This window comes from Typopeltis vanoorti, chromosome 24, assembly GCF_054136105.1.
Source record: "Typopeltis vanoorti isolate ZY-2024b chromosome 24, IOZ_Tvanoo_1.0, whole genome shotgun sequence".
Taxonomy (NCBI): Eukaryota; Metazoa; Arthropoda; class Arachnida; order Uropygi; family Thelyphonidae; genus Typopeltis; species Typopeltis vanoorti.
This window is the reverse complement of record NC_143572.1, coordinates 31,552,501-31,579,043: the sequence shown is the minus strand read 5'-3', so window position 1 is coordinate 31,579,043 and position 26,543 is coordinate 31,552,501. Positions and strand designations below refer to the sequence as shown.

Here is a 26,543-nt window from a genome sequence, read left to right as displayed (position 1 = left end):
CTAACACCCTAAGACTGTTAGAACTGGTCTGAACAGTTCTCGGCCTCGAACATAGATAACAACACTATCGGTAAAATTTTTTTTCTAAGTTGGTACATCTGTCATAAGCATCCATGTGAAATTGCAAGTCATTCTGTCAAGTAATTTGTTTTATACAGCTGTCTGAAGCGAAGCAAAAGTGTTGTCTGTATCCCTTGAAATGGATAAAATTGAGTATCGTGCGGTTATAAAAGTTTTTGTAAACGAAGGTTTAACGCCATAAGAAATTCATTCGAAGTTCATGAAAGTTTATGGGCACTTTTCTCCTTCGTTTTCGACAATTAAGAAATGGGCTGCAGAGTTTAAACATGGTCGTACCAGCCTTGAAGATGATCCACGTGAAGGACGTCCAAAAAGTGTAACAACCAGAAATCATTGATCAAGTGCACGATATATGGGATTGGATGACCGGCGAGTCAAAGTGCGTGAAATTGGTGAGCCTATAGGCATTTCAAAAGAACGTGTAGGATATATTTTGCATGAAGAATTACAAATGAAAAAGCTTTGCGCAAGATGGGTGTCGTGCTTGGTCACAGCAGATCAAAAACGCACTCGCATGAAAATCTCTGAACAGTGCGTGGAGCGTTTTAACAAGAATAAAACTAATCTTGTGCGTCGATTTATTATTATGGATGAGACTTGGATTCACCATTACACACAAGAATCCAAACAGAGCAGTCAAAACAATGAACAGAAGCCGGTTGTTAAGCGCCAAAGAAGACAAGATCATGGAAGCGGTGTTTTGGGATGCATTTTTTTATTAATTATCTTGAAAAGGGTAAAACAATAACCGGGCAATATTATTCCGATCTTTTAACCAAACGAGACGAAAAAATTCGTGAGAAAAGACCCGATTTGCAGAAGAAAAAAAAATCATCTTTCATCCGGACAATGCACCTGCCAACAAAGTTGTTTTGGCAATGTGAAAATTAAGGGATCTAAACTCTGTTGGAACATCCACCCTATTCCTCTATAATTCCACTATAATGTAGTCACTATCAATTACTTACATCCTCTGGCTGACTACGTACAAGGGTCGTCTGAAATGTTCTCAGCAAGATCTGCAAAATACCCCTCTACAGCTGAAATCACCTCTTGATTCGAAGATAAACTCAGACCAGCGAGGAAGATTTGACTCCTTCTGACTTCTATCTCGTCTCATAACTAAAATAAAAATCTTCCTCGCTGGTCAGAGTTTAACTTCGAATCAAGAGGTGATTGCAGCTGCATTTTGCAGATCTAACTGAGAACATTTTAGACGTCCCTTGTACGTGGTCAGCCAGAGGATGTAAGTAATTGATAGTGACTACATTATCGAAAATTTTAAATTGGTCGAGTTAATTCTAGATGTAATAGTACATGGAGGCTTTATATCCAACTGTGTTCTTATTCATTTATTTATTCATTGCAAGATCCCTATACCAGGCAACAATATTAGAAATACACTGACTTAAAATCACAAACCATACATTAATCAAATGACACAGAAGAAGAATGAGAAATCTGAAACAAATCCTGATAAGAGCGGCAACAGAAGGCTTAGGAATAAAGAGTAAATGGAATAGAAAAAGAGGACTACATAACTGAGAAAAGATATAGAAAAGTCAATAATGAAAATAGAAAGTTACCACAAACAGTTCAATTTGAAAACAGTTGAAGAAAAAAAAAACAAGCAAAACAAAACAAAAGAAAAAAAACTAAACAAAACATAAGAAAAAAAAACGTACAGAGAAAAGGAACAATTTTTAAATGATTTAGCAAAGGACATAACTAAGCCACGACCAAAAACCTATAAAATAAAATATATGAAGAAAAACTAAAAGAAAAGTTAAAATACAAATAGATTTAGCAAAATTGTTTTCGGAGTCTTTGAACTTATGATGTATTACGATGCTAGAAATTAAACTTAAATAGGAAAACACCAGGAGAAGACAATATAAACATGAATTAATACAAAATGTAGGTGAGAAATTTAATCTGATATACTTTAGCATGGTCTGGATTTCTGAGGAAAACTCCACTCTTGGAAAAAAGCACTGGTTATCTCAATTTATAAAAAAATGAAATAATGATGACTGAAATAACTACAAGAAAATTAGTCTGCTAAATGCATGATACAAAATATATGAAGAAATTTTAAAAGAGATAGTAAACAGAATTATAGATGACCAACTACTAGAAGAACAAAATGAATTCCTAATGGCCGATCTTGAATACATTCAGTTTTTACTCTAAAATTATTAATAGAAAAATGAAGAGGATTTCAAAAAGAAACACACATCGCCTTCATTGATTATGAAAAAGGTTTTGACAAAATTAGTAGAAAAAATATTTAAAACATTAACTAATCTAAATATGCCAAACCAGCTTTTAAAGTCTGTTGAAGAAATCTACACAGAAAATAAAATAACAGTCAAATTAGAAAGAATATCAGCATGGAAATATATCAAGAGGAGTACGGCAGGGATGTATCCTATCACGTCTACTGTTTACACACACACACACACACACACACACACACATATATATATATATATATATATAAATAAAATTATAACAACACGGGTATAGCATAACTCATTTTATATAAATATGGTATACAAACGCATGGTATACAAACAAACCCCCAAATGAGGGTAAATACACTGTCATTTACAGATAATTAAATTGTATTAGCTACAACAGAAGATGATAATATCATTAAAATCATTAAAGTAAATTTCAGAACACTTTAATATGAGAATGTTAAAAGTAAAAACGAAAATAATGGTATTCGAAGAAAACCCAGTAAGATAAAAACAGTCATGAATAATAAAATACTAGTGCAAGTGAATACTATCAAATACGTGAGACGTGACATATCAATGAAGATAACAAAGATGCAGACATTAAAATATGAAATTCTGTTAAAGTAAACGCCATAATGAATAATATATTTAAGCCATTCCTGGTTCAAATTCACACGAGAATTAGACTATATAACGTCCTGTCTAAACCAGCTTTATTACATGGAAGTGAAAACGGATCATAAGAAAGAAGAATGAAAAACAGATTCAAACAGCGCAAATGAAATTTCCCAGAAAAACAGCTGGATACACCAAGTGGGACCATAAAACAAATGAAGAAATTTTACAATCCCAGAATATAAAACCAGTTTATATTTACTTATATACTACTATATAAGTAAATATAAACAAAAATGGATACAGCATCTAAATGGAATGTAAAATAGAAGACTGCCAAATACTATACGGATATAAAATAAATGGAAAATGAAGAATTGGTAGACGAAGAATTCGATGTCACTTACCTATAATCCATGATAGGAAGAAGAAGAAGAAGAAATTTCGAACCCAAGCAGTTCGAATCATGCAGCTGGAATGCGACCCAAACGGAGGTCAGTCGATAGATGGGACCTATTTTGTTTTCTTCCTTTAGATATTGTATTTAACAAAAAATAATTATTGAATAGACCGGCACTTATCTGCAAAAATACGGAGACAATATAAAATATAAAATAAATATAAATGTAAATAATGATGATGATGATGAAAACTTAAAAAAAATAAAATGAAAAGTGCCTCGTATCATCATAAAGGCTTTTCGCAATCCCCTGAAGATACGGATACCACCCTTTTTAAAACACTGCCGTGCAGCAGTAATTCTGACTTATCCATATTTAACACATGCCCATCACACTTTGCACTAGAGCTTTGCTTAATTTCTGGTTGGAAATGTTATAAAAATTTAAAGTGGAAACGAATCTGTATTATTATAAAATTTAAGTGTTAAGCATATGAAATAAATACTGATTTTTATCCTTTAGAGCTCATATGCAGTTCTGGGTTATAGAGAGAAATTTTTCTGCATACCAGTTAACAGCAAGCATCCTTATGGAGTTGAAAGAGTAAGTAAAGGAATAAAGCCAAGATATAGTTAAAAAGACGAATGTTTCCTCTTGATGCAAGACTTAATTTTTTTATAATTTTAGAACTATATGTAAAATGATATTTTAGATGGATGAAACTTCTAAATTGCTAACTACTGTAATTACAATCTGATAACTCCAACTTGGTATATGTAGTATATTTAATGCTCGGAATTCTAAAGTTTTATTATTATTATTACACATACCGGCCACCGAATTAGAAACCTTTATGCAGATATACGTAAAGGTCACTTACGCAGCTTATATGCATCACCACGTGCTATAGGAAACAATTTAAGAATGCTGTGATCAGCAATTGTCAATAGTGTTAATCACAATCGGAAAACAACGGATTTTTTAGATTCGAAAAAGGGCTTATTGTGGGTACACGTCTGGCTCGAGCGACAATTTTGAAAACAGCAGAACGGCCTCGTTTCTCAAAAAGTGACATAGCCTGGATGTCTTATCAGTGGAAAAATTACCCTTCTTTTGCTTGTCTAAGAAATGTAACTGTGATCCTAAGACAGTCTGTCAGGAACGAAATCGCCGTCGACTGAGAAGGGTTGTACGGACAAACAAAACTTCCTGTGTGTGCGTGTGCGTGTGCGTGCAGCATTTGACCGAAGCATTTAATGAAGGCTGTTCCTCACCAATATCTCACCGACCTATCTGCAAGGAATTGAAGAGGATCGACATTGGCAGCTGCATGCCTATAGGTAAAGTAAAAATTTGCTAAATTTCTAATTCAGTGTTGGTATTATTATTATTATTATTATTATTATTATTATTATTATTATGCTCAGATAAGCTTACATATAAGCTTCGAGGATGAAATCAGAGAAATTAGTTCTCATCCAAGATGTATCAAATATGTAACCAAATGCATGTAATGTAAGTATCATATGTAATCAAATGTATGTAATGTATGTAATAACTGTAACAAACGTATGCAATATAGAGTGATTATATCCATTGATAGTGTATATATAAAGTGTAAAATTGCAAAGAAACATCTGTAATAATCATCATTATGTATACTTATAATAATATACGTTGTAAACAGTTATTGTTATTATTATTATTATTTAAAAAACTTTATGTACGAGAAAGTATTTGTTATGCATAATTGTGTTCATAATAATGTATCTAATTTATCTAAGAAATAATAATAAAAAATTATTATTATTATTATTTATTCACATAATTGATACACAGTCAAAACAAGATTTTAACAACATTATTTAAACAATAATTTGACTTGTGATACAGAACAATTCAGATTCTACCCGAGAATCTAAGAATGTTCTGTCAGGTAGCGTCGTAAAATATGGACTGTTCCAAGTAATGCTGTTTTTTGTAGGTCATATGGGGTAAGGTGTTCAGAGTTATTGTCGAGCTAACTTTTTAAGGTAATTTCTTCTTCTTTTAGAGGCTATCTCACTTGCAGAAGACTCAGTCCACTTATTCTCATTGGTGGGTACAACCGGTCAACATCATTTCATGGATGTAATGCATGATGCATAGTCATTAGTTTTTTAGTTTTGCAGTCTAGTTTGTCCAGGTCTTCTTTTGTCCAAATGTGTATCGAATCACTGGTATAGTCCAAGAATTCTTTGCTCTAATTGTGTTTATTTCATTTAGTTTTGCTTTCAGAATATTTATAACTCTTTTGGTGTATTCTGCTGCTGCCTGTTGTTTAACGTTCGAGTGGAGAATATCATTGGATAAGTAGTGGTTTAATATGTGGTATATGGAATTTGCTATGATTGCAGTGAACAACTTAAGCATAGTTAGTAGGCATGTTATTGGGCTATAGTTACTTGAAGAAAAAAAGTGCGCCCAGATATCATTCAGTCTTCCATGGAGCCTGACTGCAACAAATAATTAAATTGTTCTGCCATTTGATCACGTAGACTGGTTAGATGCTTTAAACAAAATCCGTGTAATTCTTCTTTGCCTGGTGCACTCCAGTTTTTTTTTTTTTAATTTTGTAGCTTGTGCAATAACCATTTCTTCATTAATGACGACATGTTGCATTTGTTTCTGTTTCATTTCTGATTCTATTTCCTTAATCCATGAAGCATCTTTATTGTGTTCAATAGGATTATCCCATTGGTTGGTTCTATCGTTGCAATTGAAATTGCAAAATATGCAATTTCGACATATTTTCTACAAATTGGTTTATTCTTGCTTCATATATTTTATTGTACTGTGCAGTCGCTATAATTCTTTGTTTAACTTCTTCAGTAACTTCAGCAATTGTTTTCCTGGCCAAATTACGTGTTAATCAGTTTGTGTTTGATGTTATTATTTCCACCCGTCCTTCTTTAAGTTTAAGTTAGTCAAATCAGCTCGACTTTTGTTGACGTTTCTTTCTAACCGGATTTTCCATGGTGCAGATTGTTTCATTTTCGGCTTTTGCTCTTGCGGTTTTCAACCAAGATTCACTATAATAATATAGACTGTGCTGTATAGGAGCTGATGTGTTTTCTTTACGTTGTTGGTTGTGATAGTTTTAATCACAGCATTTGGGTCTAAGTGGAGCTGCTTAGATTTATGTAAAGCTTTTAATGGTGGTAGTCTTATAAGTCTTATACGGTCATTTGTGGAGTTCATAGGTTCCAATATCCCAGATTTCATTTTACATTGCACTTCTGCCAAACATTCTGATGTATGTCGTCAGCTTGATGTTTACTGAGTTGAATTCGAAATTCAAGGATATAGCAACCTCCTGATGATTTGCTATTACTGGAGTTGCTGGTTTATTACGTACCACTTGCAGCTCAAGTTCAGTAAATATTTTGTTACGGAAAATGAAATTCGTTTGACCCATAAGTCTTTTTCAGTTATTGCAGATTATGGGAATTTTTGTTTCCAAATTAAATGCATACGCTTTCTGAAATCTCGTTTTTCTGGTGTTGATCTGCAAAAACGTTTCGTATCTTCTCTGTTTTCTTCTACAGTCCATGGTTTACGTCTGGTTTCTTCTAGTCGCTATTCAGCTTCCTGCCCTGATTCCCCGGCAAGGAGAGCTGGGTCCCGTAGTCCGCTAGTCGCCTGATGCTCCGGATCCCCAACATCTGACGCAGTCCTTGATGACCAGGATGTCGACTGATGCAGTATGGATCTCTTTTTACTTTTCACCATTAAGATGGGGGATGGAACACGGTTAGTCTGATTCCTCAGTTGAGACCTGTTTGACAAGGGTGGCCCAGCTTAAAGCTATGCTACCGCCAGAATAGCTCTCAACATCACTGAAGCACGCAAGCCCCACCGCCACGACAAGGCTGTGCTCCTGCAGGGTGGGGATTATTATTATTATTATTATTATTATTATTATTATTATTATTATTATTATTATTATTATTATTATTATACAGATATCTTCAGGGAGTTAGAAGATTCGTTTCTAGAGATTCCGTTCACACAGTACCGTATACATCTTCTTAAACTCTTCCACTGACGAAGCTGCCACAATCACCCTTGCAACCTATTCCATTCATTCATCAACCTCCAAGAAAATAATCTTCCTAACAGTCTTGCAAACCATGCGCTTATACAATTTCCATACGTGATTTTCCCTTTTTCTTTCTTCTTGCAATGTACTGAAAAAAGTCTTCAGTATCAATTCCACAAAACTCCTTTAATAACTTATATCCTTCTATGATGTTTTCTGTTTTTTACCTTTCAGTTAGTTTCTGAACCCCGCAGACCTTTACTCTATATAGGCAGCGTTCGGTAGACCTGGCGTGAGACCCGATATCTGTCCATCTGCCACAATCTTAGTCACTCGCCTCTGGATCTATTCTGCTACTTTTTCATCTAACGGAATCCGGGTGACTAGATCTGTGAACAGAAGTCCAGATGTCGTCTTATTAAAGGCTTATAAAGGGGAACAATAACATCTTTATCGCTGCTTGTTAGCGTGTGCATCAAGACCGAAGTAATATGATGTGCTGTTTCTCTACTAATCTATAATTACCTGTGCACAATCACCTCCCCAAGTCCTTGCCCTCATCAGATTCCTGCAGTTCAATTTCATTAATATAGTATACAACCGTGTGATCTCTTCTTCACTAATTGAATCACCGACATTTGACCACATTAAAATGGCAGTCATTACCTTTGCCTATACTGCTAAGCTATTTAAGCTATCCTTCAGGATCTCCATATCATCTTCAGTGACTGTCTCTTTTCCCAGTTTATCATCAACAAACTCTTAAATCTTTCTCCCTTCAAATAATTTCTTGTGTAACAGATGCCCATATTAAAAAACTGAGAACCAGCTACTGAGCCCAGTGGTAAACCACAATTCACCTGCCCTCTCTTGGATTCAACTCTTCAATAAACCATTCTGTGTTATCTGTCTATCAGCCACCCTCCAAATTATTCAATTCGTATCCACTATCATGACTCCAATTTCTGCAGCAGAATTCTATGTGGAATCTTGTCAAATGCCATTTCAGAATCCAGCAGTATCACTGATTAGCCATTTCCCTTATCTAACTCCATTGTTATTTTATTATAAAAAATAAGCAAATTATTAAGGGAAAACCTACTCTTCACAAAACCATGTTGCTTCTTATAAAGAATTAGATTCCAATCCACAACTCCTGAATTCTTTCTTTACCAATTTCTCCAATGCCTTAACTACCACTGCTTGGATCCAGAGGGTTAAATTGGAAAGCTTGGTTAGAGGAGCTGGAAATTCCGATGCGCATTCTCGTAATGCACACCCCGATATACAATCTAATCCCATGGTGTGTTCATATTGAGGTTCTGTAATATTCTAACCCCCTCCATATCTTCTCCCTCCCTTGAAAAACGCCCGTTTAGTAATTTCGCTATTTGGTTTGCTTCTATTCCCTTCCACCTTGTGAAATACATCCTTTCATGGTCATCCCTATATTTACTTTCGTAGCATTCTTTAGGGATAATAGGACTCATCAGCTAGCCTCCTTTGATAATTAGCTTTAGCCTTCCTTACCACATACATCACCCTTCCTGGCTGTGCCTTGTGCAGCTCACGGGCATGCTGATCATTGTTTTTTCTTTATACTTCAACTTTTCTGTGTTTGAAGCTCTGCTTAATGATGTTATTCATCCTTTTAACTCCTGCCTGATTTATCCTTCTGACTGTGGGGATACAGTCTGATACTGTTTTTCAAACACCTCTTGATCACCTACAATGCACGAACATCTCTTACCTCCAAATTATTATACCATAGCACTACTGCGAGCTAACTCCTCAGCTTGTCATAATCACTTGCCTTGTAATTCTACACATATAATATACCTGTACTCAACAGAGAGTATTGCATATCTGTCGTTCTCTCAAGTGCAGTTTAGAAGATCCCATAGCGAGAGGAGGCAATATAGATATATTGGATAGTATTAAGTTGTCTGATGAACTAAGCACTGTATCTTTGACTTTTTTGCTGGACTATGATTTGTTTCGTATATAATACGACTTCTAAATATGACTTTGGATTGTTTTATGCCAGTGACATTATCAATGTCATAATTAGCTGTAAACAAGGGTAGCTTCCTTTCTACAATTTTCTTTGTCATCAGACAATGAGACATGACAAAAGCGACAAACGATGATAAACAATGATAAACGTGCTTGGAGTGATGGTGAGATTCCTTCTAGAGTAAGGATAAGATGAAATTGATTGGGTCAATATCTTGATATATTTTACAAAATTCCTAATGGAAATTGATTTCAAAAACTCATTAAGGAACTCGTATGAAACCAAAGGCAATTTTAAAAATGGTGTCGTAAAACATCATTCTTTCTCTTACATATAAAAGTTGTAAATTCGATCCTGTTATATTAAATCCTTTGATGAATATAAAAATCTATCAGAAAAAATGGCGAACATCTCATTTAATCTTTCTTGATAAGTTGGATCATAGAATAAAATTCATCTGCTTCGTTGCTTATGTTAAAGAAAGAAAGTTTAGAGTTAGGGTTTGGAGACATCGAGAGTTAAGTTCGATTTTTTTTGTTCCGAATTAATTTTGCAAGTTTCATTTTTTCATTTATTTTTTAATTCCAAATTTCCACTTCTGTTCGAAGGCAACAAAAACTTTATGTCGTATTTAAATGACACACCGACTAAATTCACCGCTGCCTTTGAAAGATGTATGGAGATTAACACTTAGTTGTTCATTGATGTATTTTACGTATTACGTCATTAAGATTAATATTATCTAAAAAGAAAGTTATTTAATTCAAGAATATTAATCTAGTGAATAAGAGATTTGGTCAGATCATATTTTTCAATTTCTTGTTGACACACAGGGTGAACAAAAATAATTTGTTTCCTTATAATGCAAAATTCATTTTCTTGTATCGTTTTTTTTAAATCACAGATTTAGAGTTTTTATTTTATTTTATTTCTTAGGGTGATAGGTTGGCATGGGTATTCATGTTCTCCAAGCTAATGGAATTTTCCGATACAGTAGGTAGTTTGTATTTCATACTATGTATTTTTCATTAAAGAATATGTTTATATATATATATATGTGTAATAATTTTTTTAACTTGGGGATATTGTATATTAGGATAACCAAGTTATTTTATAAACTTGGTTATTTTAACTCCTAATCCCAAGTATGCAAACAATTAAGTTTGCGCATGAAACAAAGTTCAAGTCTAAAGATGGTATAACACCAGGGCAACTCATTGTAAAGGTGGGTAAAGCTCTGATCACTATTCTTAGTATTTTCCCATAATCTAAAGCACATCTCACTAGAAGATGTATACTGCAATGCATTATGGGCGGGGTCACTACCCAGACCGGTTTCAATCTTTTTTGAGGTCTCCTCAGTGAGTAGCTAGACCCTAAATACCAAGGGTATCCTAATATACAAATGTTATCCTAATATACTAATATCCTAAGGTTATCCTAATATACAAATCAGAGCTTTACCCACCTTTACAATGTGTTTCCCTGGTGTTGTACCATCTTTAGACTTGAACTTTGTTTCAGGCGCAAACTTAATTGTTTGCTTGCATACTTGGGATTAGGAGTTAAAATAACCAAGTTTATTTTTACATTTTATATTGAAACTTTACTGACTAGAAACACCGAGATAAGACAAAAACTTTAATTAGATCACAACTAGTTTCGACGGAATGGCGACTTCTTTAGGTGTACATACAATCACAAAAAACTGAGAACTTAGCAAGATAAAAAATGAACTTCTCATATAAACAAGTGGAACAACAACAGTCAAGTTTGAACTGGCATCCGCGTGGCAAGTCTAGCGTGAGGCGTTAGTGACTGGGAACTATCTCGAGAACGTCAGAAGTGAAACGCTATAACTTAAATTACTGTTCATGTGTGAAGGATCCAGAACTATTTATTTCGATTCTGAGATGCGCCCTGATGAACTAGAAAGACGCATCTTAGAATCGAAATAAATAGTTCTGCACCCCTTAAACATGAACAGTAATTTAAGTTATAGCTTACTTGATTCACACAGCGCAGTAATTCAATTTTGACGTTCTCCAGAATAAAATGAATAAAAATATTTGCTTTGGCTGGAATACCAGATAAAATGGAAGGCTAACTCAATCGAGTGCAAACTACTGCAGGTTAGAACTGCAGTGTCTAGAGCAGAACGGAACGTTTTCTTCTTGTGTTGTTCTCATTTACAAGACATTTGATGAAATGTGCCAAAGGGTCTTCTGCTTGTTCAGAAAAGAAACACTTTTCGAGAGAGTTTTTCTTTGAATTTATCTAATATGGATGGAGGCAAAGAGTAATCTACAACATCTACTGTACAAAATGTCCGCTTTGATGAGGTAAAGGATGGTTTGCTCTATTTACTTACTGGATCTCTTAGAAGAAATAGCTCTACACCTTGCTGAAGTTTCAGGACCGCATTGTCGTCATTGTATAAAAATTACAAGTGAAGATCGAATTCATCTACTATCTGGAGGATCGAGAACTTATTCGACTATACTCTCTGACATGACTACATGAAATGCTCTTGTGACTGTCTATCTGTTGGTCTTGATCGCGGATTCTGAAATTTAGAGTAATTTTAGAACTGGCAAGGAGTAATGCTTACGGAAAGAACATCGTGGCTCACCAGAACTACGCAGGATAATTGTTGTTATGTGGGATTATGGCTGAAATCAAAATGAAATAGTGTGTTATGTCTATTAACTGCTACTTTATGTAAGTTTAGTTACTTTGTTTTCCTGGACGTTTGCCATTATTCTGAAAGGAAAACCTTAGTTTCTGAAAATGGAAGACCATGACATATTCGCATGAGATTGACTAATTGACATTCAGTTGAAAATCATTATAATGCAGGAGAGATGACCTGTCTTTAAGAAACCTATTGCTTAACACAGTGCTATAGAAAATTTAGCAAATGTTTACCTTTTATCAGGAGTAACTCTTCAGAAATTAGACTTATTGGCACAGATGTAAACGGCGATACAGTTGTGTATACTTTCTGGCTGTTCTGTAATCACAAAGAACAGAGGACGAATTTTTAATTATATGTTGTGAATTGGCTATGAAGTTTGGGTCTCCTTAAAGGAGACCCAAACTTCATAGCCATTAGTACATTTAGAGATTTAAATGTAGTTTATAAGGTATTTATGGTCTGAGATGTGACACTGAAGTTGTGTGAAATGGACCCATTAGAATAAGCGTGTTTCATTCTAAAGAGAAGTAGACCCATTCGATCCATCAATACATGGAAGAAGAAAGTTCGTAGAGAACAGATACCTGGGTTTGAAAGCGATTTGAATGCAGCGTTCAGCGTTTTTTATGAAAGAGATTCTTTTTGTTTCGCTAAGGATTTTGCAAATGGCCTGAGGAGAGGTTTCTCCTAAATTATGCTCCTACACAGTGGACAAAACCATACCTGCTAGTCTTTGTGTTTCTCCAATAACTCCGATTTCTTATTACACAGTTCGCCTGATATATATTTTACATATCCCACTATTAAGTCAGATGTAATTAAAATTATAAATTAACTGTCTTTTCCCCCCTGCCGAAATTCCTTCAGGTATCCATGTTGAGCACCGTATTGGGTAGATCATCCCATTTGACACTATAATAATGCCAAAAGGGATGACTTGTGCGATTTCTACTTTTCCTTTCTGTGAATTTGCTAATGTTTTTCTTTTCGGAAATAGGCACTTGCGCTAACCATACGATAGAAATACTTCTTATGGGAACGAATCATTCATGCTAATAATATCAGGCTCATACATGAAGAATCTTTACTATTAAAATAGGTGTTGTTATAGCAAGTGCCTTAAAACGAAAACTTTACAATCCTACTCAGCATAGTACAACGCAGCAGCAGCTGCAGAAAGATTATAGACAAATCTAAATCCAGTTTGCAACTATGAGCAAATAATAAAAACCTGCTTAGATGGCTGTTTAACCTTCTAGTCCCTCGCCAATGGGCCATTGGGAGCAATTCTTACCATCTATGTTTCCATCTCTCTCTCGCATCCCGAAAGTGCCATTGTAACTTTAACCAAAGATATGACTCACTTCTTAGCATCGTTTTTCTTTCTCATCCGACTTGCATTGATGTTTAAAGCACGCACCCCAAGCATTACCAAGAAATACATACTGCAGCTTTTCCCTGACTATTCTTAAGAAATACATAAGAAGAATTTTGAAGCTTGAAAAACATCAGTCATTCTGGTCTTGATGAAATGTTCTCGGTATTCTTGCTATTCTTGTGCTCGTGAACTAATATCTATCCTTCATAGTCTTTTATACTTATCCACACAGATATCCAATCAACTCAGACACCATTCAACAATCTTCAATCGAAGATAATACAAAACGTCATCCACGATAAGTTCGTCATGGCCTAACAGATCTTCAACTAATCGGCGACCACCAGTGTGGATTATGCTACTCTCAATACAGAGCAAATCTCATTGACAGTATCACCTTTCTGTAGTCCCTGAGTTTAGAAAGATTATAGACTTGTGTATTCGCTGTAATTATTTCAAAGGCTTTTAGTTCAGTTAAGCACAATTGGATTGTATCACAGTGGAACACAGGTAAGATAATAAGATGGTAATTTAGCATCTTATTATCTTACATGTGTTCCACTTTACTGTAGACAGTTTGCAACTAAAACGTCAGTTTGACCTCTGATCGTTTATGGCATATTATGTGGTTCATGCGTTGCTTTAGATTTCTCCCCTAATCCTGGGATTCATGTCGATTCTCCAAATTCCGAGATTAATGCCGGAATTTGGAGAATTCCAGTAAGTTCATCCGATCCACAGGCTCTCTTTAGTTTTATAATAATAATAATAAAATAATAATAATAATAATAATGATAATAATAATTTTTTATACATTTTATTATGTCTCAGATAAATTACATACATAGATACAATAATAATTGTATATACATGTATATATGTATATATAATATTTATAATACATTACAATTGTGAATAACAGATACTTGCGAGTTAATAATATTTTTAAATAATAATATTAATTTTTTTAATAAATAATATTTTTGTTCATTGCTAAAATAATTACACATATATGTACAATAGTTATCTTGAGTATAATTTTACAAAATATTTCTACATTTGATTTACGTTAATAATTTTAATAACACTCTTTGCCTCTGTATTGTGCATTTACAACACATGTTCTAATATTATTAACAGTGATGATTATACAGATTTTTTTGAGTGAATAACTAATATAACAATAATAGTTTAGGAGGAATTTCTGATTTCTTACTCGAAGCTGTGCAGAGTTTATCTGAGGAAGATAATATATGTGGTTTCTTGGCTATGTTTCTATACTGGTCGCAAGCCAGGTGTTGATTTTATTGTTTCTTGGTACGTGCTTGGAAGGCTTCAACTGTTATTATAGTTTAACTTTTTTTTTTTTTGCAAGTAGGGTTGGATTTGGGCATGATGTGTTTGTTTGTGTCCTTGTAGTGGTGTTTTTTGAGAGGGGTTTGTCATAGTTTTTTTTGTATGTGTGTGTGTGACGTAGAAGTTTCGGGTAGCTTTACCGTATTGATTATTCTACTTATATGTTATGTATTTTCTTGGCTGTGGTCTTGTTATTTGATATGTTGTTCTGGTTACTCTATATGTTGGGCTGTAGTAATATTTTAACATGACTGTGTAGTGGCATAAGTGTTTCACTTTAAATATTTCGTGTTGTGTCCATGCTGCCTGATAAGTGTGGGTTGTTCCCAGAATATCAGTTTTACCATTTTATCTTGCAACCTTTGTAACCTGTTAAGTCTGTAGCCTGCGCAGAATGCGTATGATGTGATTGCGTATCTTAAAATGTTTATGGCAAGTTATGTGTTGATGCGTTGCTTTAGATTTCTCCCCTAATCCTGGGATTCATGCCGATTCTCCAAATTCCGAGATTAATGCCGGAATAAATAAATAAATAAATAAATAAATAATAATAATAATAATAATAATAATAATAATAATAGCCAATTTAGAGTACTACATAATTTTTTGTAAAAGTTTTACTGATTTTGTTTTCAGATGTTCTTTGTTTTGAGAAAAAAATTCGATCATATCAGTAACTTACACGTCATACATCACACCGGAACTTTTATTGGGACCTGGATTGCTACAAGATATGCTCCAGGTAAGATTACATTTTTGAAAATAACGAAAAGTTACATTAAATTATAAATAATTTTCTCTATCGCCAATAGAGGACAAAAATGTTCTGTGAAATCTCATGTGCCATTTTCGAAAAAAAAAAAGAGATTTCGGATTCTTCTTTATTGTTTGTTTGTGTCCTTGTAGTGGTGTTTTTGGATCTAATTTTAGTTTACTGTTTGGACGATGTTGGAAATAATGTTTGTTAGCTGTACTACCAACAGTGTTTAATCGAGTTCTTTTTCTGTAGGTGGCAGTTCTGTTGTAAGCATACTAATTAACAGCTTTGTCCATGTCATAATGTACACTTACTATGGGTTAACAGTGTCAGGTCTACAGTTGAAAAAATATTTGGGATTGAAAAAATGCATCACGCTGATACAAATAGTAAGTACACGTCAAAAAATTCGATTTGTTTGTTTGCTTTTTATCTCTGTGAACTGATTAATCTAAAGATTATTTGATTAACAGTTCGGATTAAACAATTAAAGTATTTTAAATAATAAAATTTTTATTTAATTATTTAAATTAAACAATTATTAATTTTAAAAATTATTTAATTAAATTACATAATTATTTATTTAATTATTTAAATTAAATAATTATTAATTTTAACAATTATTTAATTAAATTAAATAATTATTTATTTAATTATTGTTTAATTTAATTGAGTAATTTAATTAATTTAATTATTTAAATTAAATTTCATTAGTTCTACTTGAATATCCTAAAAAGACGGGCGCCATGGTGCCCGCGGGCATAGGCTTGGGAACCCCTGATCTAGAGTAACATAATGAGTATCTCTATAACACAATTGGATAAGTTACGGTACACGTATGCTTTGAATGAAGATTTAGATTCGAATTCTGTATGGTATGTAAGGAACACCTATAATTGTTTTCAAAGGAAGGAAACCGAGTTCTCCAGTTTCATGGAAGTGGTTGAGTTTTCATCCAGCAAATGAGATTTTAAATGTTTCTCTGGAAGAAAAATGGCCAATAATATTTAACATGTGAAATGGCTACACCGAGTTCTTTTGATCGACCGCAAACTCCTGCTCAATATTAGAAATAGGAAGTTATATACAGGGTGGTTCAAAATTCCACGTACAAACTTTGAGGGGAGGTAGAGGACATCAAAATCAACCACATTCACATAGAAAAGCATGACCGGAAACTCCACCGGAAGGTACTAACAGAGACACAAAGATACAGAAATAACACAAGACATAAGTAGTGTAAAAAACTTTATTAGGCGTAACTGAACAGTTCAATAGTAGTTGGATACATAATATGGTAAACGAGGTGCATGTCCGCCATCTCAGTGTTCGTAAAACGACGCATGTTCTTCGTACGAAGTCGAAAGCTTGAACGAGTAATCCCCAATTGTTCATGTGGAGCACTGGCGAACGCCAGCTATCACTTTCGGATAGCATTTCCGGTCATCCTTTCCTATGTGAATATGGTTGATTTTGATGTTCTCTACCTCCCCTCAAAGTTTGTACGTGGAATTTTGAACCATTCTCTATGCCAGGTTTTCTCAAACGTTTTCTACGACGGAACACTTCACAAATCCTGAAATGTTCACGGAACACCTTGGTTATTTTGTAATGTATTAATTAATAATTAATTGGTAATTTAGCTTATTCTATCGTTAATTAATAATTAATTAAACATCGACTAAACCACCATTAAATTAATTTGTGCTGATTTTCATTGACATATCCCATTCTGATCACCAAAAATTTATAATATTATTATAAGTACTTACGAGTGAATGCAGACTTTTTCTCCTGTGTGCTGGTTTCGTAGGGTAGGTAAATATAAATAAAATAAATGAGTAAATCTAAGCGTTAAGAAATAAACAATCATTTATTGTCAAATGCTAATTAGTAAAAACAAAACACATAAAAATAGTAAAACACGTATATTGCAAATTAAGTTCTTAATGACTCCGAAGTTTTTGGGTCTTTGAATTACAAATTCTCTTGATATCAGGCACAATATTAGAAATTGAATTCTCATATTTGGTGTAGCATCGAGTCTGTTCCTGGACTTTGATTTGGTTGCAGCATAATATGAAAATCCTGCCTCGCATTAATATATGTTGTTATAAAAGGAAGTGTAACTATAACACTTTTTTTGAAGGTTAGTCAAGTGAGTTTTAATTTATCATCCTACATGTTTCACCGATTTTTGCTATCGGCGTCTTCAGGGAATACAATTGGTAAGCTATATGAAGGTAACAGACTAGGTTTTTAACTGACGGTTCTAATTCACTCAAAATTAGTATTGTGCGAGACAATGCACGTGTCTCGGGAACATGATTTACTTGTAGCGAGACATAATGTAATTGGCGTGAAAGTTCATTTCTTTGATGTTTAGTGATCTGATTAAAGCTTACCAAATTTCCATTAGGATTAGACCTTGATTCTTATTTAGGTTTCCTGTTGAACGGGCGACCGTAGCAGCCTCCCTGAAGGTTCTGGAATGGTAATTCCCTTCTATATAAGACATATGACTCTTATCCCACTCAATCAGATAGTTGGTAAAGGTAAAGTGTCAAGAAAGGCCTGAAATATCTTGTCTGTTGTTTCTGACATATCCTATGTGTTCCTTCTGTCTCGTTTCGAAGCTTCTAGAGGTCTGACCAACGTAACTAACGCCACAGGAGCGAGGTATATTATATACTCCATAGTACTTGTAGAATGGATGAGGGGCTTTCGGTGATCTTAAAAATTTCCGAATAGTATTGACTGGCTTGAATGCTACTCTAATATTGTGTAGTTTTAGAAGGATAGCCGATTTTTTGGAAATGCTGCTGACAAATGGAACAGTTGTAGTACTGATGTATCGGGTGTCATCACGTTGTCTTTGTGGTATATCCGAAAAGAGAATCTTGTTGCAGAGTATTTTTGGATAACCATTTAAGGATAGCTTTCTGGATATTGTAGTTAATTCATTTTGTAAGTCATCTTGGTCTGTTGTGTAATGTATAGCTCTTTTCTTAAGCATATGGATAATGCTACGTTTCTGGTATATATGATGTGATGAGTTGAAATGGATGTAATGTCCAGTATTCGTAGGTTTTCTATACACAGACAGGTTGATACTGTTATAGGTTTTTTTCTTTATTAGGATGTCTAGGAATGGAGGTTTTTAATCTTTTTCAATTTCTAATGTGAATTTGGTGGTATATGGTGGAAACTATTGATTTGGTTGAGATAATCCATTAGTTCTTCTTTTGCGTGATTCCAAATGATAAAGATGTCATCAACATATCTGTACCAAGTTTTTGGTTTTGGGGTAATTTGTGATAAGATTTTACCACTAGGTCTTCCATGAATAAGTCAGCACAAGAAGGAGATAGGGGGCTACCCATGGCTAATCCGGTAAGTTGTTTGTAGACTGTTTTTTGCCAAATAAAATAGTTCGAAGGTAAACAATGATTGAACAAAGTAGTGAGGTTTCTTGGGAACAAGTTGTCTAAGATGTTGATGACTTCTACAACTGGAATATTTGTAAATAAAGATGTAAAGTCAAGGCTTGCCAGTATATCATCTTCAGAGATAGGAATGTTTTTTAATTTATAAATAAAATGTTTTGAGTTTTTAATATAAGTATCCGAGTTGTGAATGCGTTGTTGTAAAATCTTGGCTAGATATTTAGACAGTTGGTAAGTAAAAGAATAGATTCCATCAACTATTGGACGTAATTTTAGGAACGCTATACAATCTTGGAGTCAACGGGTGCATGGATTTTAGCTTTCTTGTTAAGTCTATAGGCCAGTTAGTCATTCCACGTAATAGTTCATTTGTGTCGTTATGGTTTTTTTTTTTGAGTAGGATCTATACTGAGAACGTTATAGACAGACGTGTCTGATTATAGATTTTTAATTTTTTCTTCATAATCTTTTGTATTTAAGATAAGAGTATTGTTGCCTTTGTCAGCTTTAAGTATGATGATGTGTTTATTATTCTTTAATTTGTGTAGTGTTCTTCTTTCCATTTGGTTAGAGTTAGGAGATCTTGACGGAGCGGAAAAGATAATGCTGCTTTTTAATCTTAAGTCATTAGCTATTGAGTGTGGAAGCAATGGGATGGCTTTTTCTAAGTTGCAGATGAACTCTATTTTAGGAATAGTAGTAGGTTTTAAGGCAACATTGAATCCTTTTTTGAGAACTGAGATCTCAAGTTTTGTTAAAATGTGTTTAGATAGGTTTATTATCACTTTGGTATCTGGTCGAGACGGTTTAGAGTTAATATACAGGGTGTTCGGGATAAATTTGACAGTTTCGTAAGGAAAAAGAAAATCTTCTTTGTATCTATTAAATTTAATGAATTGACAAAAAAACATTACAGGCAGAGTTAATTACAATACTATCAACAAGATTTACTCAAAATAACCACCATTAGCATCGATCACAGCTTCAATTCTGCTTCGGAACCTCGAACAAGCTGATGCTACAGTCTCCCTGGGAAGGGCCGCAAAAACTGTTTTAATTTTATCCATTAACTGGGATTTTGTATTACTGGAAGTGCGATTGGTGTCTTTTTCAACTGCTCCCCATACAAAATAATCCATGTGGTTAAGGTCTGGGGAGTTTGGAGGCCAAACATTTGGACTGGTGAAGTCGTAGAAATTTTCAGACAACCATTTTTGACTTTTCCCAGAGGTGTGGCAAGGGGCCGAATCCTGCTGCCATACATACGGCCTACCATTGGCTACCCTTGTTATCCAGGGCTTGACTACAGTTAGCAACTCCACGAACAAAGCCCGAATTCCAATGCCAGGGTTCTTCAACACCTGTTCCTGCAGATTTGCGAGGAATTCTGCTGTACGAACGCAATCAGATCGTCTGCTAGGGATCTTTCTTCTTGCTACATCCTCGTAGTCACCATTGCAAGTCTCTAGTTCATGCCTGATTGTTTTTACTGTATTCAGGGAGCATTGGGCAGCAGTCGTAATATCCTTATTTTGATGGCGGGCACGAATCATCATGATACAAGTTATTCTCTTCCATGATTCAGGTGGGTTCCAGCTATCCATCCTTTCTGACATCTTGTATATGAATGAAGAAGGGTCCAAACTTTTAAATGAAGAGAAGTGTGTGTTAATACATGTAACTTACGGAAAAATATAATTAATTATAAATATGTCAAATTTATCCCGAACACCCTGTAATTATCATACAGCAAGTTGAATTTATCAATTTGCGTCTTTTTGCTGTAACTAAAGGTTTTGGCATAACTCTTGCTAACCATATTATATACCAACAAATTTACTCGGAAATACCTTTCCAAATTTTTTTAAAGTTCATACATTAACCTAAGTATTAATAATTAATTATGGCATAATCATAAACAGAATTAGTGCACTTATGTATACGGTGTGTCATGTTGACAAATATAAATTACATTTTAAATTCGTTATCAATCGCTGGGCTAATGAAATCTTGTAGCATGTCGTAGTTTCTTCAGGCAAACATCATTAAATCAATTTGTGTTGATTTTTATCGACATATCCCATTCTGATCACCAAATATATTTATAATATTATTATAAGTACTTCCGAGTGAATGCAGACTTTTTCTTCTGTGTGCTGTTGTTTTCCCCTCCTTTTGTACATCCTGGAGATCTTTGTAGGCTTGAGATGGATGACTCACTATCTGTACCGTCACAAACACCTTCAATACGAGATTTCTTAATAACAAAATTAAACAAAGTGCCTTGTCTCTTATTCATATTAGATTTTAACTCTGTATTCCTATTGCTTTTAAAAAAATCACGGCACTCCGGTTTCAGAACAAGCACTTACACACTGCAATACGAACTTGCGAAAAAGTATTCAGTAGTAATAGATTTGAGAACCGGATACAGACTACCTTGATCTTCAATTTCAGTTGAAAAATTTTCTTTATACTTCCCTGCTGATTGGTCACTGACATTTGCAACACAGATATCATTTCCTTCAGTTTTGAGAACAGACGATATGACCAATTGTTGTAATGGGCTTGCAAGCAATTTTTATGACCCGTCATAAACAGCGGCATTCCCTTTCCCAAATGTTGAAAGGTTTCGATGTGTGAAAATTAACGATACACAGAGATTATTAGTTGTTCTGGGTCTGAGCGTTTCGACATATTCTTGAATATTACTCTCCCCAGAATATTTTTATTATAAAATATTTATTCATGAAAAATGCTTAGATAACTAAAATGACGAATTCCAGAATTTCTCGCGAAACACCTATTCACCTTCCGCGGAACACTAGTGTTCCGCGGAACACAGTTTGAGAAACCCTGCTCTATGCTGTATGAATAATACAGCAATGAGAATTTGTTGATTGCTCAGGAGAAATGGCGCGCTTATTTTGGGCATATTATTCATTCCAAAACCTTAACATTGTTGAAATGTTAACCGGAACACAGGACTGAGACTGATGGATGGTTGAGAAATGAGGCTGATAAATCAAGGCCCGAAACGAACAGTGTTATTTACATGTTCAGAACCCAAGAACAATATAATGGTTGACTCTAATGTATATAAAAGTAACAACACATTTTTATTTATGCAGTTCATATGTTTATAATTAACAGTTTAATATTTTATTAAAATAATTTTATTAAATGCTGAGAATATTTATTAAATTACTGAATTGCAATTAAGATATTATCAAGCATGCTACAACGTCTGCTTATAAGATTATCTTTCATTAAGTAATGAAGACTGAATTTATGATTTATTTCAGGCACAGCTTCTTTTCCTGTCTCTCTATTATTTCCAGATTCCTGTTATACAGAAATGTGATTACCCTATAGAAATATGTGCAGTTCTAGGATTTCTATGTGCCTTGTACTTTATTCTATTTTTGAACTTCTATTTACGCTCTTATATCAGACCTTCACGAGAAACTCAACATCCCTCCAAATTTAGTGATAATTTATCTCCTGTAGTACTTCCAAGAATCAAAGAAGAAAAAGACGTTGTGAATACTTACCAAAATGGACATATGTTATATCGAAAGGCACGATCTCTCAATAGTTAACTTTTTGCCGCATTCTCAACGATTACATACGTGGGGTCATAAACCGAGAGGATTTCGCATGAACTTGTTATACCAATCTACGATGTGATAGGTGTATCACATCGTACACCAAAATTCTCTCTCTCTCTGTTACCAATATTTTATTATTATTAATTGTCTTATAAAAAAGGTTCCATAAAAATCGACAAATTCATATGGAAGAAGTAAAAGAAAATTTATTACAATATAAAATCGTGAATCGTTTTATTGCTATAAATATTGCATAATTGAAGTATGTCTTTTGAAAATCTACCATGAAGGTCAACACTGTTTTAACTGTATACATCGAACAGATTTGAATTATTCAGAATACAATATTCCATTGCAGATATTTCTGTTATTGTTGTTTTAGAACTACAGTATTATAATTCTGCGAAAAGTTGAATTATTCAACATTGTTGGAAGTTGATTTTGGGGAAAATCTGCAAGTGCGTCAAAAGTTATGACATTTTTATTAAACTGCGACTTTTAGGTTTGTGTATCTTCTATGATGAATACCAACTATGATACCGATGGGATAATTTGCAATAAATTCTAAATACAATTTTGTTACAACATTCCGTATAGCTGGTGTAGTAGAATAATTAATATCGACTGGAGATTTTTAAACAAAATTTTGTTAATAAAAATTGGACGATTCAAATCAAAACTGAACCACATTCTTATATAGAGTTTAACGGAATCCAAATTTTTTTTTACTTAAAAAAAGTAAATTCCGTTCATTCTAATTTCATTTATACCTTCCGGACAAAGCGAATAATAAAATTCCTTATTGAAGTTCCTGATGAAACGTTAGTAACATGTTTGATTTTTTGATATACTGATTGCAGTTTTCCCATAGTACGGCTACTTCAAGCATTCTTTGAAGAGTATAATTTTGTCACAGACATCATGACAGACCACCTGTCATGAAACCAAGGAAATATCGAAAATTGATTATTCAACTTGATTATTGATTGATTATTGATACAATAGATGGTAGAAAAAGGGAAAATATTCTTACAGTCATCAGAAGAAGACAGATGAAATGGTTCGGACATGTGGAGAGGGCTAACTGCATTCCAAAGCAAACACTAGAAGGAATCGTTCCGGGATCAAGGGTTAGGGGCCAACCTCGATTAAAATGGACCGATAACATCAAAAAATGGACAAATTCCTCCCTTTCTCAACTGACATCACGAACAAGAGACCGAGACGACTGGAGGATGCTAGCAAAGAGTATCACCTACCAGCCATGAATGACCCAAAGGTTCATTTAGGACTATGGGAGAAGAAGAAGAAGATTATTCAACTCTGATATTTTCAATCGTATTTGTATTTAATAAAATAAAAGACTGTGTTATTAACGTATAGAGAAACCAATGGAGAAATGTTAAATTAAATGCATAACATGATAAATCAGCTGCACAAATGCCTTTAAAATTCTTTCATATGTTACGAATCTGTAGGAATTTTATACCTATATATATTTCTTGAATTAGAATAATTTACTGGTATTCTTTTTTCACCAAAACTGTCTTACGTGACTCAAAATTTATTCGTTTAGAACTTATTCAGTTTGATTAAACAAAGGAAAAACGTGGAAGTAAATTACTGTTTTTTTTTTCCTGAAGATAACGCTATTTAGAGAAGGCATACTTTCATAAATTTTGGGCTTATCTTCACAATAACTTTTTATTTTTAATTTTTCCAGTAGCCATTTGCACTGGAAATTGCAAAATGCAAAACACATTGAAAGGAATATGCTAATAAAAGTTATTGTTTTAGCATATTCCTTTCACGTTATTTTCCTTAATTTTTTGCTGTTGGAGAGCCTGAGGCCAATAAAGTAAATATGAAGAAATCGAAACTGTGATATGTTAACTCATACTACTACTACTACTAATAATAATAGTCTACACTACTTATAGTGCCTTAAATGAAGATCACGACCTGCCCAGATTGGCTTTCGGAACCATTTTTGTATATAAATTTCATGTGTTCTCCTGGTCGGTTTACGGTTGCCAAATTATTATTATTATTATTATTATTATTATTATTGGAGAACTTTGTTGGAGAACTATTGGAGAATTATTGTTGGAGAACTATTTAAAAAACTTACCGCACAAATTACAGAAAAATTCAACCAATATGAGGAATTTATTAAATTTAATAATAACTCGATAGAAGGTATGTTACAGACCGTTAGAGAAATTAAAAACTGCGTCAAAGAGCTAACTAAAAGACAGCATAATTTAATTAAAGAGACAATGGACCTACGGCAATAACTAAACTCTCTAAAGCAACAGTACGAGCTCTCAAACCAACAGCAGCACAAAAATGACCTCCTCATAAATGGTCCCCCAGAAATAGCTACGGAACATCTAAGAGATACTGTAACAACTAAGCCAAAAAATCGGCTCCCCCATTGAACCAAGAGACATCCAGTCAGTGCATCGGTTACCACAAAAAAGAAAAAGAGAAAATAATACCCATCCTTCTCCCGTCGTACTGCGACTCACCAACAGCCAAACAAAAACTACACTTATAAAAGCTAGCAGGATTAAAAATCCAGTAGTAAAGGATCTGAAAGGAGACCACGACAACACCCAAATATACTTGTCTGAATGCCTTACTCCACACTATCAGAAAATATTCTACCAAGCAAGGAAAGTAAAAACAGAAAACAATTACCAGTTTATATGGAAAAGAGACAGCAAAATATTCCTTAGAAAGACACAAGACGCAAAACCAATCGAAATAAAATCCGTAGATGACCTCAACAGGCTGTCACATTGAAAGGAATATTGACAACTCGTAAAGAAGGACCAGCACCCCAACCAACATGAATGCACACCATCAAGCAGACGTAATCACCCCGGAACATGATAATTGCCACATTCTGAAATCAATATCAGAATGGAAACAAATGACAATCCCCAAAAAAGGACTATCTATTCTCCACATCAACATCAGAAGCATTCAAAAATACTGGCTGACCATGCAAGCTTATCTGAAGGAAGATATAGACGAAATAGACATTTTAATACTGACTGAAGTATCTACGACAAACGAAGAGGCAACCTCCTACCAAATGCCACACTTCCAACAACACAAACACTGCAGACAAACAAAACGAGGCGGTGGTATAATAATATTTACCAAACATAAACTAGAAGTAACAGAAATAAACTATAAATTAGAATACGCAGAAAACATATGCATCGAAATTAAAAACATCAAACAAGAAAACTCCCTGATATTAAACGCAATATACAGACCACCCAACTTAAGCACCACAAAATTCCTAGAAGAACTAAACAGATGGCTTTCAGCCACGAACGTAGGCACCTCAAAATACTTGATAATAATAGGAGACATTAATATAAACATTAAGAACATAAATAACAACACAGAACAATACCTAGACCTATTATCGGCATATAACATAACCCCATCCATACAGTCGTATACACGAGAAGAGATAGTCGGAAACACAACAACCTCAACCTGCATTGATCATATAAATATAAGGGCCCCTCCAAACAGCCACACAGCAGCCGTCATAACATGCAAACTAGCAGACCATTATTTCACAGCATTGCAGTTACAAACTGAACCAGAACCCATAAAAATCACTGAGACTACAAAACAGTATCATAGCATTGTAAACGAAGCAACAGTGAAAGATGAAATCAGAAAAACAGACTGGATGCAGATAGCATCTTTAGACTGCTGAAGCTGTATATAATAATCTTAAACTTGCATTTAACAAAATATACAACAAAGCATTAACAAAAATAAAAATACTCCCCCAAACGAAACAAAATCCATGGATAACAGACAA

General features: G+C 34.0%; 1 protein-coding gene across 1 annotated transcript in view; it reads left to right on the top strand.

The window, feature by feature from the left end:
* The window catches only part of LOC150093076 (very long chain fatty acid elongase 7-like), a 124,439-nt gene that overhangs the window by 36,275 nt on the left and 61,621 nt on the right, over nucleotides 1-26,543 (top strand). The window contains exon 3 of the mRNA XM_090414149.1: nucleotides 3,866-3,946. Within this exon, the coding sequence (XP_090270275.1) occupies nucleotides 3,866-3,946 (81 nt within the window). The remainder of the gene's footprint in view (nucleotides 1-3,865; nucleotides 3,947-26,543) is intronic.